The following is an 18,085-nucleotide window of genomic DNA, read 5'->3' as shown; positions in this document are numbered from 1 at the left end:
TAGGAGGTTTCCTTCAGTCAGTATATGTTTTAGCAATTGTGAAACAAACTTCTGTGTATTCTGGGTTTGAGTATATGAAAAAGCAACTTATATATGTACTATGATGTACTTTCTGGTGTACATACTATGTATCAGTCCCATTCTAAGTACTTTTCATAAGTGATCTGAATTCCACACTGGTACCAGACCAACGATGTTAGTAAAATTGATATTTATATTTATATATAATAAAAGTAAAACATATATCTAAAGCAAAGCAATGTGGTTAGGATTTGAAACCATGATGTCTAGCTGCAGAGTACATACTCTTAAACACAGTGCTTTATTACTTCCTGGATAGTAAAAATTCATGTGTTTTCATTTCAACACTATAAGAATGGCCATCCTTTGTAAAATTAAAGTGACAGCAAGTAAGTCAAAGTCTGTGGAAAGATATATGGGGTAATTTGGATATATGAGAAAAAAAGTACAGGCATCTTGTGTGTCAGACATTTATAATTTGATTAAACATAGTCTTCCTTCACGAGCAGGTGATAATTTTATTACACATAAACTCATCTGGTGGTATTTTCAAATTCAAGGCAATAAGCTTTCTCAGATATATTTTATAAAACGTACTTAGTGGCACACTTCGTGTATCCTGAAGTATCTGAACCACAGTTCCCAGATTCATCAGCCATAGAATTAAGGTATTGAATACACTCTTCAGGGCCCTGATGTGCCTCTGAAAAAAACGTGTGATTAGTAATATTGAACTTATATTAATTTAAAATAATTGACAAAGACATTTAACACTTTAAAATAGGTTAAAAATCTATTACACAAAATAAGATTATAATATAAATCAAAAATAAAAACTATGTTTAAGATCACACAAAACCACTTCAATGAAATATTTACAAGTTGAAAGCACTCTTGTTTACTATCCAGATACCTTAGATATAAACATGGTACGCAGTTTATCTTTTAATTTTCAGTAAGTCTAGAAATACATATAGATAAGTATTTAAGAAACTTTAAAAAAATAATTGACTTGTTGGTCCATAATTTGTGTTTGCATATATGTCTTTTTAAGTCAAGCCACTTAGCTAATACTTTGCTTTTTTCCTCATAATTTTCTCAGATCCCAAAATCTTGAAGCCAAAATTTATTTTCTTCACATTCACTATCCAATCCACGAACAGAATGTGTGTAGTTCTCATAAAATTCAACCAATTTAAAGAGCAGTTTACTTAACTATAACCCACCATTATCAGCTCTAATGTAGTTAATGGATTAAGACAAAACCCTCTGATAAGATTTAACCACTGGATTGTCATGCTGAAAAGACACACCAGGAAAAAGAGCCCCAGTAGACACATCAGGATCTCATCTGAAACTCCTAGAAGCAATAATGAACTAAAAATATGCATTTGATTTTTGTCCAGACGTCATTTGCAACCCTGGAATGGATGAGATGTCAAAATTGTAAGACTAAGAAGAGAAGCAGGCCATTGCTGGAGGACATAAAATAAGCTTAAGCTGGAGATCTTTCATAGCTAGAATGACAAAATTAGAGACTCAGGGGCCTCAATGTTTACGTTAGCCCCTTTCAAGATTTGTTCCTGCTTCTAAAACATATAAAAAGCAGGAGATTAAAAGATAAAGAGATGACATCTGTAAAGCAGTGCGGATTTTTCTGCAGTTTCTGTGCAGTACCTGCCAGGGAGTGAAGTTTTCGTATATGTACCACCTCTCAGTTGAAAAACCTGGAGAGTTATGCCCTAGAAGCGAGAGTGTACTGGATGTAGATTGAGCCTTATCTAAACTCTAACCTTAACAAAGGTCAGTTTCTGATTTACTTAATTAGCTTCAGGTCATGTAACAAAAAGACACATGATAGTAATATCTACACAAGAGAAGCATCTAGCCTGAAGACAGGTCTTCTCAAAGGCAGAAATTAAAGATGGAGACAGTGAAAAAAAAACTTCAATAGAAATGTGTTTTTACATCTAAAAAACCACCAAGAAAGACTGTAAAATAAAATCATCTATCTTTTCAAACTAATTGAGTAAGGGAACCATGGTACATATACACTAAAACATGCCTCTTAAAGACTTACTGGAACCCTTTCAAGCCCACAGAGAGGGGGTGCGATCTCTCACTCTGCCACGCTCCAGAGTACTAGTATCTTTAAGATGGTGCCCTGGATTTTAAAGGGTGCTCCAGTTTTGGGGGCTGCAGCCCAGGGGATGTCTGTCCCTAAATCATCTGGCTCTGGAGACTAGGGGAGCTTTCATTCCTGGGTGACATGGGATGGTAACGATCAGAAAGATAGTTTTTGGCTGGCTACCACCCCCAGGGCATTGAATAGACAGCAGATAAAACACAGGATCAGTCTTTCTGTACAGGAGACCACTTTGCTTGTACTTGAGCTTTGGCCTGTGGTGAAGGCATCTGGTTTGGCACACATCTAGGGGCCTACTCATGTTCTCTGTGTGGGGCGATGGCGGTGGACATCATCTGTGAGCTCTGCCTTTTTTTTTGTCTCAGCTGTCCAGTGTCTCTCAGAAAAGAGATTTACCCAAAGAGATATAAGCCAATTCCTTAATTTTGATAGGTAGGTAGATGACAGATGACAATATACGTATTCATATATTGTTACATATACTATACAAGAAAAGAAAATACAATAATTGTGTTTGCTACAGATTTAGTTTCTCTAGGGACATCCTGGCTAATACAGTTAGTAGGACAAAAGAACTTGTGATATTTTAGCTGAGAATATTCTTATTCTTCCTCAGTGCCATGGTAGCCAAAAGCCAGCAGCCTTACTGAAATGGTATGATCTATTTTGAACTTTTGCAAAAGCACCATATCCAAGGCACATTGCTGATTTTTGCCAACTTTTCAATAATGGCTAGAACAAATAGACAGGAGATCAGTAAGAAAATACAAAATGAGAGCAACACTACAAATAAACCACACATAATAGATATCTACAGAACACTATCCAACAATAGCAGGATACCTAATCTTCTCCATGCATTTGGATGATCTCCAAGACAGATCACACATGACGCAAGAAAATCTAAACTACAAAGAATTAAAGTCATACAAATTATGTTCTCTGAATACAATTAAATTAAATTTAAATATCAATAATAAATACATAAGGAAAATGCAAAAATGTGTAAATTAAAGAACACACATTTAAAATAACAAAAGCATCACAATTTCCCATGAGATTCCCAAAAAATCTCATGGGAAATTAGAAAATACTTTGCAATGAATGGAAATGAAAACATGGCATACAAAAATTCGTAAGAAACTTTGAAAACAGTACTTAGAACGTTATAACTGTAAATATTTAAATTAGGAAAGAAGGAAGATTTTTTTTACTTCAAACATTTAATATTTATTTAAAAAAAACAATGTTACCACTAGTATTATTTATAATAGCAAGAAATTAGAAATAATCTAAGTATCCAGTTATATGGAAATCGCTAAGAAATATAATAGTACCATTAATTTTTTAATTTTTTTAAGTGATTCTTTTTTGTTTTATTTCTTTTATAAGGTATATCTTCATAAAGATCATAAATTAATGCTATACACCTTGAGAAACTTCCTACTTCTGGTTCTTTCTTTCTTTTTTTTTTTTTTTAGTTTTTATTTTTTGTTCAAATACATTTATCTCCAACTTCCTGCCACCACCTTCCCCTGTACCCTTCCCCCATTTCCCTCCCTCAATCCTTCCCCACTTTGGCTTTGTCCATGAAGATTTAAAATCAATAACCTAGCATTCCATCTTAAGACACTGAAAAAGGAGAATTCTAAACATTAAGCAAACGGAATGAAAAAAGTAAAAGGGGTTATAGCAGAAATAATAACACAGAACAGACAAGTGATAAAGAATATCAACAAAATTAAAAATTTCTTTGAAAAGTTCAACAAAATTGATAAATTTTATTAAGCAGAAAATACTCTCCCCTCCTACTAAAAACCTGAGTCCAAATGTCTTCAGTGGTGATTTCCACAAAAATTTCAAACAATTAAGTGTATCATGGATGCTCCCCAAAAAATATGAGTAGGAAGTACTTCCTGAATCACTCAATGAGGATTGATACTAAAACAACCCAAAGACATTTCAAGAAAGAAAAATTTGAGAATATCTGTCACAAATGTAGACATAAAAACCCTCAAGAAATCTACAGACTAATACCCCTTATAAGCATTAATTTTTAAAAAACAAACAAAATACTAATAAACTGAATTCTAGAGCATGTTAAGAACATTATACATCATTACCAAGTGGGATTTATTTCTGAAAGGCAAGGATCATTCAAAATACAAGAAAGTAAATAAATAAATAAATAAAATAAATCAATATATTACACCAAAATAGTAGAATGAAAGGAAAAAAACTCACCACATAATCATGTTAACTGAGCCAGAAAAAACATTTCACAAAATTCACCACCTTTTAATGATAAAAGCACTCAACTTACTAGGAGTAGAAGGAAAGTACTGAATATAAAAAAGGCCATCTATAAGAAACAGACATTGAAATAATACTCGCTGGTGAACAACTGAAAGCTTTTCCTCTATGATAAGGAACATGACAGGGATATCAGCTTTCATTCCTTCTGTTCAACATAGTACTGGAAGTCTTGACTGTCAGAGCAATAGGAAAGTAAAAGAAATAATATAATCTAAATTGAAATAATAGAAGCAAAATTATCTGTAGTCACAGTTGCCATGATCTTTTATATATCAAAACACCCTAAAGTTACACAAACACATACAAACTTGTTAGAACTAATAAATTCCGCTAGAACTAATAAATTCAGCTAAGTTTTAAGACACAAAATTAATGTATAAAGATCAGTTGCACTTCTATATGTTAGCAATGAAAAACCCCAAAAGGAAATTAAGTAAACAATTCCATTTTCCATAGCATCAAAAAAATTAAGTTTAAAATGGATTAAAGAGGTAAAAAACCAGTACAGTGAAACCCACAAAATTTTGCTGAAATTAAGGGAGAGAAATAAATGGAACACATCCCATGATTATGGGTTGAAAGGCAACATATGAAGATGTCAATATGACCCAGAGTGATCTACTGCTTTAATGCAAACCTATCAAAACACCAACTATGTGTTTGTGCAGAAATGGAAAATCAGTCCTAAAATTCATATGAAATCTCAAGGGACCTCAATGTGACAACAATCTTGAAAATAGAAATTGAACTTGGAGGTCACGTTTCCTGAATTCAAAACTTACTGCAAAAGCTATTGTATTGAAAACAGCATGGTACTGGCATAAACCCAGATATATAAGGATTCTGAATAGAGATCCTGAAATAAACTCTTGCTTATATGGCCTATAATTTTTTAGAAGGGTGCGAAAACCATTCAATGGGAAAGGACAGTCTATTAAATACTGGTGTAGAGAAAAGTAGAAATTCACATGCAAAAAAAAATGAAGTTGAATATATGACATATAAAAAGTAACTCAAATGGATCAGATACCTTAAATTAAGAGCTAAAACTATAAACTCTTAGAATAAAATGTAGAGGAAAAGCTTTTTGATACTGGATTTGGCATTCATGTCTTGAATATGATACCAAAAAGCATTGGCAAGAAAAGAAAATATCAATCAAAAGTTTATCGAGCTGTTGTGCATGAAAATCAACAGAATGAAGTCAATTCACAGAATGTAAGAAAATATTTTAAATGTATGTATCTAATACAGGGTTAATATCTGAAATACACAAGTAACTTGTAAGACTTAGCAATAACAAACAGCAACCCAATCAAAACTAGGCACAGGACTTAAACAGTCATTTCTCCAAAGAGGATATAAAATAACCAATAAGCACATGAAAAGATGGTCAACATTACTATCATGAGGGAAATGAAAATCAAAACCACAATAAGGTACACTCTCATGCCTATTAAGATAATTATGATCACAAAAACAGATTATAACTAGTGTTGGCAAGGATGTAAAGGAATTGAAACTTCTGTGCTTGGCTGGTGGAGAGGTTAAATTGTGCAGCTGCTGTGGGAAACAGTGAGGTAGTTTTCCAAAAAAATTAGAAGTAGAATTAGCATAAGATCAAGCAACCACTTCTGGGTATTTATCCGAACACCCCCGCCCCAGAAGAACGCTAATCCCAGAAGATATTTTCACCCCTATGTTTATTGCAGCATTATTTACAATAGCCAAGATGTAAAGACAACTAAGTGGATATTGATAGATGAATAGATAAAGAAGATGTGGCATGTATATATATAATGGAATATTATGCTGCAATAAAAATAATAAAATCTTGCCATTTGAGACAATGTGTACGATCTACAGGATATTATGCTAAGAGAAATAAGTTAAAGAGAAAAAGACAAATACTCTAGAATTTCAGTTATATGTGGATCTAAAACAAAAAAACAAAACAAAAACAAATTCATAAAAACAGAGCTAAAGAGATGCTTATCAGGGGAAGGGGTGGGAATGGGGAACAAGAAATGAAGGGGAATATAGTCAATAACATTGTGATGAGTTTGCAGAGTTACAGATGATTACTAGAATTAGAGGAGTGATTACATTGAAAGATATAAAGTTGTCAGATCACTATAATATATATCTGAAACATATAACTGATATATTATTGCATACATTTCTATGTAAATTAAACAATAACTATTAGAACTAATATAGGATTTTATCAAGGCTGCAGAATAAAGGATCAATATTTTAAGTCAACTGATATTTACACACTAGTAACACAATCCAAAGATAAATTTAAGAATACTATCTATAATAGCATCAAAAAGAATAAAATGTAAAGAAAGAAATTTAAACAAGCACACTGATCATTATAAAACTATAAAACCTTTAAATAAAGTAAATTAAATAAAATTCAAATAATTGGAAAGACATCCTATTTTCATGTATCAGATGCCTTAATATAGTTAATATAACATTACACTCAAATCAACATGCTAATTCAACACAGTTACTTTAAATTAAATTCCAGCTTCCTTCTTTTTGCAAAATTTGACAAGTTGATTCTAAAATTCAAGAAATTCAAGAGACCAATATATCCAAATAATTTTTCTTTTAAAGAAGAAAAATTTCGAATTATTCGCATTTCCCGATTTCAAAACAAACTACAAAGCTACAGTAGTGAAGACAGGGTGTTACTGTTATAAGCATATAGACATACAGATCAATGGGATCGAATTAAGAGTTTAGAAATAAACCCTTATTTTTACAGTTAGGTGATTTGTTCAGTAGAGGTGCCAAGTGAGTTAAATGGGGGGATAATCATCATTTCAATAGTGATGCGGAGACAACTTAATACCCACATTCTAGCTTTCAGTCAAGATGCAACATAGGTAGACATGGCTCACCTCTTCCCACAACCACATCAAAATTACAACTAAAATATGGAACAACCATCACTCAGGAATGTCAGAAATCGAGCTGAATGGAAGTCTGACAACTACAGAATTGAAGAAACAACATCCATCCAGACTAGTAAGAGGGATGTGGATGCAGAAAGGGCTGGCCTCACACCCACGTGGATAAAAATTTGGGAGGGATATCTCAGGAGTGAGGATGCCCAGCCCCATACCAGGCCCCCCAGCTCAGGATTCCAGTGCCAGGAAGATAAGTCCCCACAACTTCTGGCTGCAAAAACCACCGAGGATTGGGTTGGTGGAGGAGGCTGCTGGGATCCTAAGCAATTCCTCTTGGGGAGCCCATACACGGACTCACCTATTTAAACTCACTCCCTTTGAGCTCCAGCACTGGGGTGGTAGCTTTTGGGCACCAGTCGTATACAGGGAGAGACTGAAGTGTCTGGCATTGGGGCAAGCAAAGGCCATTGACCCTTTGCTGAGCCCTCCCCACACAGAGCCAGTAGGCTGGTACCATATCTGAGACTCCATCAACCTGGCTAACACTGTGCAACACACCTTGGAGATCCACAGAGACTCTACCCCACACCCCCTTACAGGCCCACTCGAGCTGTTTTTCCAAAAGAATGGATAGCCTTGCCTACTAAATCCTATCCAACAAGCAACACCTGGCTTCAGTGAGCCCTAGTGGCAGCCAGATTAGAGCCTCAGCTTGGCTTCACCTGGGAATCTCCAAAACCAGCTAAATCATCAATGATTTATAACATAAAGGAGAAAAAAAACCAACCATCCACTACCACGAGAAGAAAAAAGAATCCCCCCCCCAAAAAAATGAGGATGGTATAAACAACCTCTGGGACAACTTCAAGAGGTCCAACATTCGCTTCATAGGGGTGCCAGAAAGAGAAGAGTAAGGGCAAGAAATTGGAAATCCATCTGAAAAAATAGTGAAAGAAAGCTTCCCTAATTTGGTGAAGGAAATAGACATGCAAGTCCAGGAAGCACAGAGAATCCCAATTATGATGGATGCAAAGAGGCCCACTCCAAGACACATCATTATTAAAAGGCCAAAAGGTTAAAGAAAAAGAGAGACTCTTTAAAGAAAGGGAAAGGAAGTTAGTTACCAGCAGGTTGCCAGATGGGAGAGGGGGGAGGGAGAATGTGGGAAGAGGTGAGGGGATTAAGAAGTACAAATGGGTAGTTACAAAATAGCAATGGGGCTGTAAAGTACAGTATAGGAAATGGAGTAGCCAAATAACTTATACGCATGACCCGCGGAGATGAACAATGGTGAGGGAATTGCTTGAGGGAGTAGGGGTTGCTGGGTGGAGCGGGGCAAAGAGGGGAAAATCAGGACAACTGTAGTAGCATAATCAATAAAATATAATTTAAAGCAATATCCACATTCTAAAGATTTAAGTTGGAATGATTTCTCACAACCATACACAAAAATTGACTCAAAACGAATCACAAATTAAAATGTAAGAGTGAGAGCACGCTATTCCCAAAAGAATAAAGGAATAAGTCAGGACCTTGCGTTAGGTCATGTGTTCTTATACCAAAATCCCAAGCACAAAAGGAAAAAGATAGGTAAGTTGAACTCCATTAAAATTAAAATTGTGCTTCAAAGAAGGCTATCAGGAAAGTGATGAGATAATCCGTGAACTGAGAGAAAATATTTTCAAATATGAATTTGACAATAAACTTGAATCCAGAATATAATAAGAGCTGTTTAAATGGAATATTAACAAGACAACTCAATTAAAAAATAGGTGAAGGATTTAAATAGACATTTTTTCAAAGAAGGTGTATGAATGGCTGATAAGCACTTGGAAAGATCTTCATCATTATTAGCTAAACTCAAATCAAAACCGTAATAAGATACCACTTCACAACCATTAGGTCATCCACAGAATAACTCAATATTCAAACATATCAATTCAACTAAAATTAATTTATTAATCTGATTCTTAAATTTATATGCAAGAGCAGAGAGCCAAGTCAAGATATCCAAAAAACAAGAAAAAAGCTAAATTGACTTGTCTTTTGGAAACAGTAACTAAATGAAGAGAAATTAAACAGAGTAGAATTGGCCTACATACAGAAAAATGACCAAGAGAACCAAAGACAAATTTGAGGAACATTCACTCATTTAGGTTTAAAAACAGCCAACCAACCTCTTAGTATACAGTATAGATGCATTGAAGACCATTCAAGCAGTATTAATTTGCTACAGTAAATGTGGTTATCAATATGCTGTTAATATTAAATTTAGTAAGTCAGACAACACACACACACACACACACACACACACACACACACACACACACCCCCATTCCTTCCCCCTCACCCTCCCCAGCCTTAGGCAGCCATTAATCTACTTTTTGTCTTTATATATTCTCCTATTCTGCACATTAGTATAAATTAAATCAGAATATGTGGTCTGTTATAACTGGATTCCTTAGCTTAGCATAATATTTTCAAAATTCATCTACATTTAGTAAATATCAGGACTGCATAAATATGTTCTTGCCTAATTATATTCCATATTTGGTTTACTCATTTACCAGTTAATGGACAATTGGGTTATTTCTACATTTTGACTATCATGAATAGTGGTTCTATGAACATTTGCAATAAATGTTTTGGGGGAACATATGTGTTCAATTCTCTTAAGCATATACTGGGGTGAAATGACTATACTCAACATTTTAAGGAACTGCCAAACTGTTCTAATGCAGCTACACCGTTTTTATATTCCCACCAGCAATGCATAAAAGTTCTGATTTTGCCACATTCTCACTAACACTTGCTATTTTCTGTCTTTTCAGGTCATAGCCATCCTCATGAATGTGAAGAGGTATCTTGTGGTTTTGATGACTAATGATGTTTTAGTGTCTTTCACGTGATTAGCCATTTCTGTGTTTTTAGGAAATGTCCATTCAAAACATTGCTTATTTTTTTTAAATTGGCTAATTTGTCTTTTTATTGTTAAGCTGAATGAGTTCTTTATGTATTCTGTACAGAGATATGTTTTGCAGATATATTCTCCCATTCCTTGAATTGTCTTTTCACTTTTTTGATAATATACTTCAAAGAACAAAAGCCTTTTAAAATTTTGAAGTCCACTTCATGCATTTTTTTGTGTCACCTGTGCTTTGGGTGTCAGACCTAAGAAAACATTGCCTAATCCAAGGTCACTAAGATTTATATCTATGCTTTCTTTCAAAAGTTTAAAAGTTTTGCTCTTATATTTAGGTTTGTGATACATTTTAAGTTCATTCCAGTCTTTGGTATGAGGTAGGGGTTCAAAGCCATTCTTTTGCATGTGAATGTACAATTGCTCAAGCTCATTTCTTTGAATGACTTGAAAAGTATTTTTGATCATTGCAGACTTCAGTATGGACACTTATTTTCTTTTATCCCTTAGAAAGTGTCGACTATGTCTTTTGGCTTCTCTAATTGTTGCGAAATGAGAAGTTTAACGCATTCGTGCTCCTTTAAAAGCAGCCTCTGCTGCTCCCTCGCCCATTCCCTGTGCTTTTGTTCTCTTTATTTTCTGGCAGTTTTACTATGATGTTTTTACGTGCTTTCCCTTTAAAGATGTCCTTCTTAAGATTCTGGAGTATTTTGAGTTTGTAGGTTGACCTGTTTTATTTGGAAAATTATTGATTCTTATCTCTTTAAATATTGCTTCTTTCCATTCCCTGTCGTACCTTTTCAAGGACTCCCTTCCCTGAGTTAGGCAGAATGGGTGAGCCGGTGGTCACCTAAATTCAATCAGCCAATTATGCCAGAGCTGAAGTGCATGCAGTTTTATCTGGATTTATCTCATTATCTTAGCTATGGCCTTTGCAAACTATTGATAGAGAGCTTTCTCTTCACTGAAAGTCTGCCAAAAATAAATTTGAGGCCTGTCCCCAAAGGTATTCATCTATGTAATGTGAAAAATAGAGACATTTATTGCAGAAGATAAAAGATACAAGAAACATTGTACACAGGACAAGGATGCCTCAGGCTCCTTCAAAGTAGACACCTTGGGACCTCACACAGGTTCTCCTAATCGCCATCAGTTTCTCTGTCGTATTTTCCTGAATCTCATTGATGGTCTGAAATCTCTTCCCTTTCAAAGTTGATTTTAGTTTTGGGAAAACGCAGAAGTCACAGGGCACCAAATCTGGGCTGTAGAGGGGCTGAATGTCTAGTTGCACAGTCATTTTCAACACAACGGCCACAAAACACACATGCTCACTCAACAACATCTACTACCTCCACTAACTAGTACAGTGAAGTTGTCATTGTTCACACATGTGCATTCCGCTCCACTCTCCTTGGCTGCCAGGTTACATCGAAGTCCTGCAAACCATTCTCATTATGTTAGCAATGCCTGGGCTTTTTCTGGCCAGACCTACTACACCCACTTTAGAGAGTTTCAAAACAGCTTTAAAGCCTACTAACATAGGTGCTTCAAAATGTAGCAAAAGGTTTTAGGAGAAGGCTAAGGTTTTCTGGAGGCAAGATTCCTCCATTATTTGGTCTTAAATCATCTTGTGACTTCAGGGAAATTCATAATGGCTTTTTAATATTTTTAACCTAAGTCACCAATTTCCTGAGAAACTTCAGAGCTCCAAAATGCCTCATGGAAAAAATGGTGTATGGTTTAGACAGTCCCCCTTCAATTCCAGCTGCTAAAACTTTTCTATTTTATCTCTGTATTCCAGTGAAAGATCTCTGCCTAAACCAAACCTGCCCTGTAATTTTCAGAATGTACCTAGGAATTACATGGCTGACAGCTGTTCCCTAAGAGATGCAAAATTTCTCTCTTATGAGGATTTAAGTCATTAGCATGTATTTGGGTTTATTTTACTTTTATGCTTTAAAAATAACAATGCAGTGTATCTTGATTTTTCTAGTAATTTTCTCATAGTTCTGTCAATATTTGTTACATCCTTTTCTTAAATATAATATTTAACATAGGTTTTATACTTAATGTAATTGCTAAATATTTATATGTAAAAAACCTATCATAGTATTTATTTTCTTACTATATGCTCTTTTCTTTTCTCTTGCCTGAGAGTTAATCAAATGTTTTAATTGATTTTGTTTTCATCCCCTCTACTAGCTTGTAGTTCCACATTATTTTATTATTATTCTTGTAATTATTTTAGATTATAAAATGAATACTTGACTTACATGCTAATTCTTCATTTCTCTTTGTGCTGCACCTTTATGAAATGATAAAGTTTTGTTTCAGTTTTTTCCTGTGGAAACTTTCTATTTTATTCTAGAGGTTAAGATATTTTTGGCATGTTAATAGCTTCATTTTACCCTATTCTTTATCTTTTAAAATATGTATTATATATCGTCATCTTTTATATTTTAAAAGATATGTATATCAGTCAACAATGGCTTTCACTAGTTTCTGGGATTTCTTCTTGCTTAACTGTTTTTTCTCCTGGTTTAATCTCCCTTATTTTGGATGTCATTCACAACCAATTCTATAGAGATGAATTTGGAAAGTAAATTATATGAGTTCAAATTGCTTAAGATGCTTTCTCATTTTTTTGGTATCTATTTTTTTTTTTGGATTGGAATAAATGTCTCAGTTATATCTGCTAGCTTAAACAGAAGTTCTACCTTTCTAGCAATCTAACAAACTTTTTATTTTTAAGCTTTAGCCTGTATACCTTTAAACTCACAATCTTCTCTCTCAGCATATATCCATCTATTTATATATAGCTACATATACATATCATATAGATATAGATACATATGTGATATATATCTCTTTATATATCTATATAGCCATATATTTATATATCTATATATATGTAGATATATGTCTTCAAAACTTCCTCACTATGGTTCCAAATCACCTGCTATTTTGTTGGGAGGGCAGTTTTCCACTGAATTATGTTTTTTCTCTTATGTCTTTGTGTTTCCTTTCTTCAAACTAATAGTCATTCTTACCGTATGTTCATTTCGGGAGTTGATAATCATCTTGCAAGTTTTTTTTTTTTTTGACCCAGAGATTAGAGCAGACATTACTACCTGTTTCAGTTGAGAGGTTGACCAACCTGGCTGTGTATCTAAATATTTCCTCTGTCAACTGCTATTGATTCCTGTGATATAGACATGAAATAATGTGGCTATTGCCGCTGTTTCCATCTTCTCTAGCAAATGGTTCCATGTGTATTTTGTACTATAGTTTTCCTTTTTGTTCTCAGCCTCAGTGAACATCATTTTTCATGATTTCATAGTTCCTCGATTGTCAGGAGTTTTCTTTGGCAGCTTCATGAGTCATCCTTGTAGTTTCCTGGTGCAAATATGTCTAACTGTCTCTGTGTGTCTGCATGTGTAGCTTAAATTATATTTACATGCCAATTTACACTTATGACCTTTTTAGTGCTGATAGGCTATATGCATTTATTCTATATTTACTAAGAAAACTGTGCATGTGGAAGTTTAGCTTGTATTCAGTCTGTCTTCTTCCTTCTTGAATGCAGATCCCTTAGACTTTGAATCCTTCCCTTTATTATTTTGTGGAAATAATTCAGAATTTTAATGCCATCCAACTTTTATAATGTTTTTCCTTACAGCATTGCTCTTTCTCTATCTGTAACCCTTTAAAATATTTATAATAAAATTACATTATTTTAAAAAATCTCAATTATATATCAACATCTATTTCTTTTTAGTTTCCAGAAAAATACATACACAGGAAATCAAAGTATAATAAATACCTTCACCAAATGTATCCTGACATTGTTTGTCCATACTAACACATTGTCCATGTACACAGAGCCATTGTTGTTTTCCACATCGAAAACCATCCTGAATATAAAAGTTATCTTGACATGACGCAGATGATCCATTGCAATATTCAGGAAGATCACATTCATCATGGACATCCCTGCATGCCCGTCCTTTTTCTTTATACTGATGGTGCGAGGTAAATGAGATTGAATAAAGCAGAATGTGAACATATAAATATCATAAAGAATGATACCTTATATAGGTAATATAAAAATTTTAAGAAGACTCGTACTAGACAATTTTCACAGCATGGTCCTTTATCACAGGCAGAAGTGGACTTTAGTTTACATCCAGAAGACTGACAGCATGTCTCTGGGTTCCTTTCACACTCCTGCAAGGAAAACCAAATACTCAAATGTCTTCCAATTTTTATTTACATTTGATACATATTTTAATGATGTCAAAATAATATAATATATACATTATATATCTGATCAGTTGATGCTTAACTTACATGTTGACAAACAGAAAAATTAAACCCACTTAATTCATTCATGTATTTAACAGAAATTTATTAGTTACCTACAGTGTGCGAGGCTGTGTATTTTTTATATCCCTAGAGTAAGTTTGACTATATGGGTAGTATAGTCAAACCCTGGAGGCCACCAAAGCCATCTGCAAGAAGCTCTCCAGTTCTTGCAGACAGAGATAGTAAAATACAAGACGTGAAATGTAAGTTATTACTTAACACGTTTAATTATAGTGACTAGTTCTTACTCATCCTTTATGCATCTACTATATTTTAGTACCTCAATAACTTTTATGAGATAGTCAAAGTTTATTTTACTTGTAATTCTTTAAATATGGAGAGCTAAAATATATTTCTTGACATGACTAAAATTATTGCCTTTACATCACTCATCCAATATTTCATGATGCATTGTGTTTTATGCTATAATTCATCAGTGCCCAGTGAGTCTGTTTCTTTTAAATTCTATTATTAGGTGTAATAAAAACAACATGTAAGAAAGAAGAAAGCTGGAAAATCCCCAAGGATTTTCAAATGGGGTTGATGGGACCAAAAATTTCAATAAGTTACACAAAAGTAAATCATGGATTTCAGTGATCTTATATGAGTCATAGCATGATACTTAGTAGGGAGCACTAAATTTGCAGTATTTTCCAGAACTATTCTGCTTAATCTATGTCATTGCTAGTACTATATATATACGGGATTCCAGAGGGTTAAGTTATGTAAGAGGAATTTGGGACTCAATTACATGATATTTAATAGGGCCAAGAGACACTACTGTTGATTTTTATTAGAAAATTTCAAGGTGTTCCCATTTAGAGCCAAACAAGCAAAAACAGGTGGGTGCTGAGAAATAATTTCTTAAAAGTATATCACCCAACTACCTATCTAAAAACACACTTTTTGTATTGGAGAGGGTACACATAAATGACCTTAGCTTTGGCAGTAGGGAACCCTGAACTCCATTCATGTCTTCTTGATTCTGTCACTCCATACAGCTCTCTGTGAGTCTTACGATCTCTCTCTCCCTCATTGCATTCCATTTATCTCATCTCATCCCACCTCCCTCTGATCCAGCAGCTTTTCCTAAGATTTCTGGGGGTCTGAAAACCAGATTTTATGCATTGTATATGACCCAAATCGCTTTCACTTAAATATTGACCTGGATTAAAACACGCACAGCCAGGATGTGTCTCTTATGTTTTCTTAATTGTAAAACCTTTATATCTTTCTGAATGGCAGAGGATTTTATGTTAGGAATAAATACAAAGCAAATACACAAGAAGAGCAGTTTAAACTTACATCAGCTCAGCTATAGAATTAATGACCTTGAAAATCACTTGTACAGATAATCTTCAAGCCACTAAATCTGTACATCAATATATGAGTGCACTCATTAGTTTATTGAAATCACTATATGCCTTCTTAAGGTATTTGTAGGAGAGTGAATTTGATAAATTATGGAAAATAACAGTGTAACACTATAACAATTAATTATTCTTTATGTAATTCTGGTATGTATTCTTCTAAATTGGTACTAACCTCCTGAGATCCGCAGTCGCATGCTTCTCCATCTTCCACTACTCTATTACCACAAACTGCAGCTTTGTATGTTGGATCTAAATGTGGATGATTTTGAAGACATTGGGATTTTGGTTTTGAAATAAAGAGTGCAAAATCTTCCATGCTGCAGTTACTAAAGGACTTCATACCACTGGAATGTCTAAAAATACAGTAAACTTCAAATTTTTATGTAAGCACTGCATTCATAAGCTTCTAACCTGGGAATAAGCTATTTAATAGCATTTCACAGCAGATAAGATGCTCAGTTAGGTTAGTGTCAAACTTTCATTATCTGTGCATGGTAAGTCAACTGTGCAAAAATTTATATTAAATACTTTAGTAGGAATAAATAATCAATAACATTTTATTGTATCTTATAGTTATTTGTGACACTGTTTTTTTATCATAGCCCCTACCTCACAGAGTGGCCTATCTCTGCTTCATTTTTGCTTCCTCTTCTTTTCATGACTTCTAAATATTTTAATATCCTTGTATTGAGAAAAGAGATTGGGCTTTTCCATTTCTTTCATTTGATTTCGTAGGTAATCTTTTCCCGCTCTGAGTTTTAAATCACACCAATACCTGACAATTCATATTTGTTTTCCTAACTCAAACTAATTACTTAACCTTGAGATCAATGTCCAAGTTTTTACTCAGTCTTTACACAGAGATAACATTTCTAAGCACATGTCTTGCTTACTCCTTTACCTCTCCTTTACTCCCTTTACTTCCCTTAGTGACATTGTTTTCTTCAAAATATTTATCAAAAACTGGAATATTATTTATTTAACTATTTATTGATTATCTTGTCTTATTAGTTTTTTAGCTTTAGGAGAAAAAATATTTTGATTGTTTTGTTCACTAGCACAAAGCTAAGAGATCAATTTTTTTTCTTTTGTTGATTCTAGAGAGAGGGGAAGGGAAGGAGAAAAAAGGGAGAGAAACATCAATGGGAAAAAGAAACATTGATCTGTTGTCTCTTGCTTGCACCCCCAACTAGGGGCAATACTTGCAATCCAGGTATGTGCCCTGCTCAGGAATCAAACTGGTGACATTTTGTTTTGCAGGACAATGCCCAGTCAACCAAGCCGCATCAGCCAAGGCAATGATTATTATTTTTTTTTAAATGAATGAGTGCATGGTTAAAACTGCTGTAGATTCTTTGATTGCCCTTTTACTATAATTTTTATTATTCTGAATAGTATTAACATATAGAAAATATGAAAGTCATAGATTCAAAACCTAGTCATTTAGAGTATTACAGGGAAATGTTATTCACATGAGGACTACAAAGAAATCAGGGAGTTTTTGAACAAACTACCAATTTTGATATATTTTTCTTGTCACATCCTGGGTAAACATACATTTTAGTTATATAACCATAAGTAAAGGATTTATTATTACATTGCCAACAATTCAGATGATTTCTATCTAAACACCAGAAACCAAAAGTAGAAAAAGCAACAGAAGTTTAATTATTACTGAGAATCATGCAATACAAAGTATTTTTGTTATGTGTGAACTGGTCCATAAGGGATATACTTTCCGGGAATGAAATTAATGTTTTCATTAAAAAGAAAATATAATTGTAATTATATCCAATTGGAGAATGTATTTGCAATGTAAACCTTTGCACAGATTTTCTGGATATTCCCATTCCTCATTCTTTCATTTTTTTTCTTGATAATAGAGGCTCTGATTTTCAGTTCAATACATAACTTCTTTGTATAAATGCCGACTTTATTTTAGCTTTTTGAAAAGTTAAGAGTGGACACATAAAAACATTAGAAAATTGGCTTAAAATGAAGTCATAAATATAAGTTCTAG

The 18,085-nt window shown here is 33.8% G+C and overlaps 1 protein-coding gene across 1 annotated transcript in view; it reads right to left on the bottom strand.

Annotated features, from left to right (window-relative positions):
- Positions 1-18,085, bottom strand: part of ADAM2 (ADAM metallopeptidase domain 2) — an 89,045-nt gene that overhangs the window by 24,704 nt on the left and 46,256 nt on the right. Inside the window, exons 11-14 of the mRNA XM_054565766.1 lie at positions 16,238-16,418; positions 14,456-14,554; positions 14,151-14,346; positions 619-724 (exon numbers count right to left, since the gene is read on the bottom strand). Coding sequence (XP_054421741.1) covers positions 619-724; positions 14,151-14,346; positions 14,456-14,554; positions 16,238-16,418 — 582 coding nt within the window. The remainder of the gene's footprint in view (positions 1-618; positions 725-14,150; positions 14,347-14,455; positions 14,555-16,237; positions 16,419-18,085) is intronic.

Source organism: Pteronotus mesoamericanus, unplaced genomic scaffold (genome assembly GCF_021234165.1).
Source record: "Pteronotus mesoamericanus isolate MK-2021 breed Mesoamerican mustached bat unplaced genomic scaffold, CSHL_Meso_final contig_169, whole genome shotgun sequence".
Classification (NCBI taxonomy): domain Eukaryota; kingdom Metazoa; phylum Chordata; class Mammalia; order Chiroptera; family Mormoopidae; genus Pteronotus; species Pteronotus mesoamericanus.
This window is presented reverse-complemented; position numbering and strand designations above follow the sequence as displayed.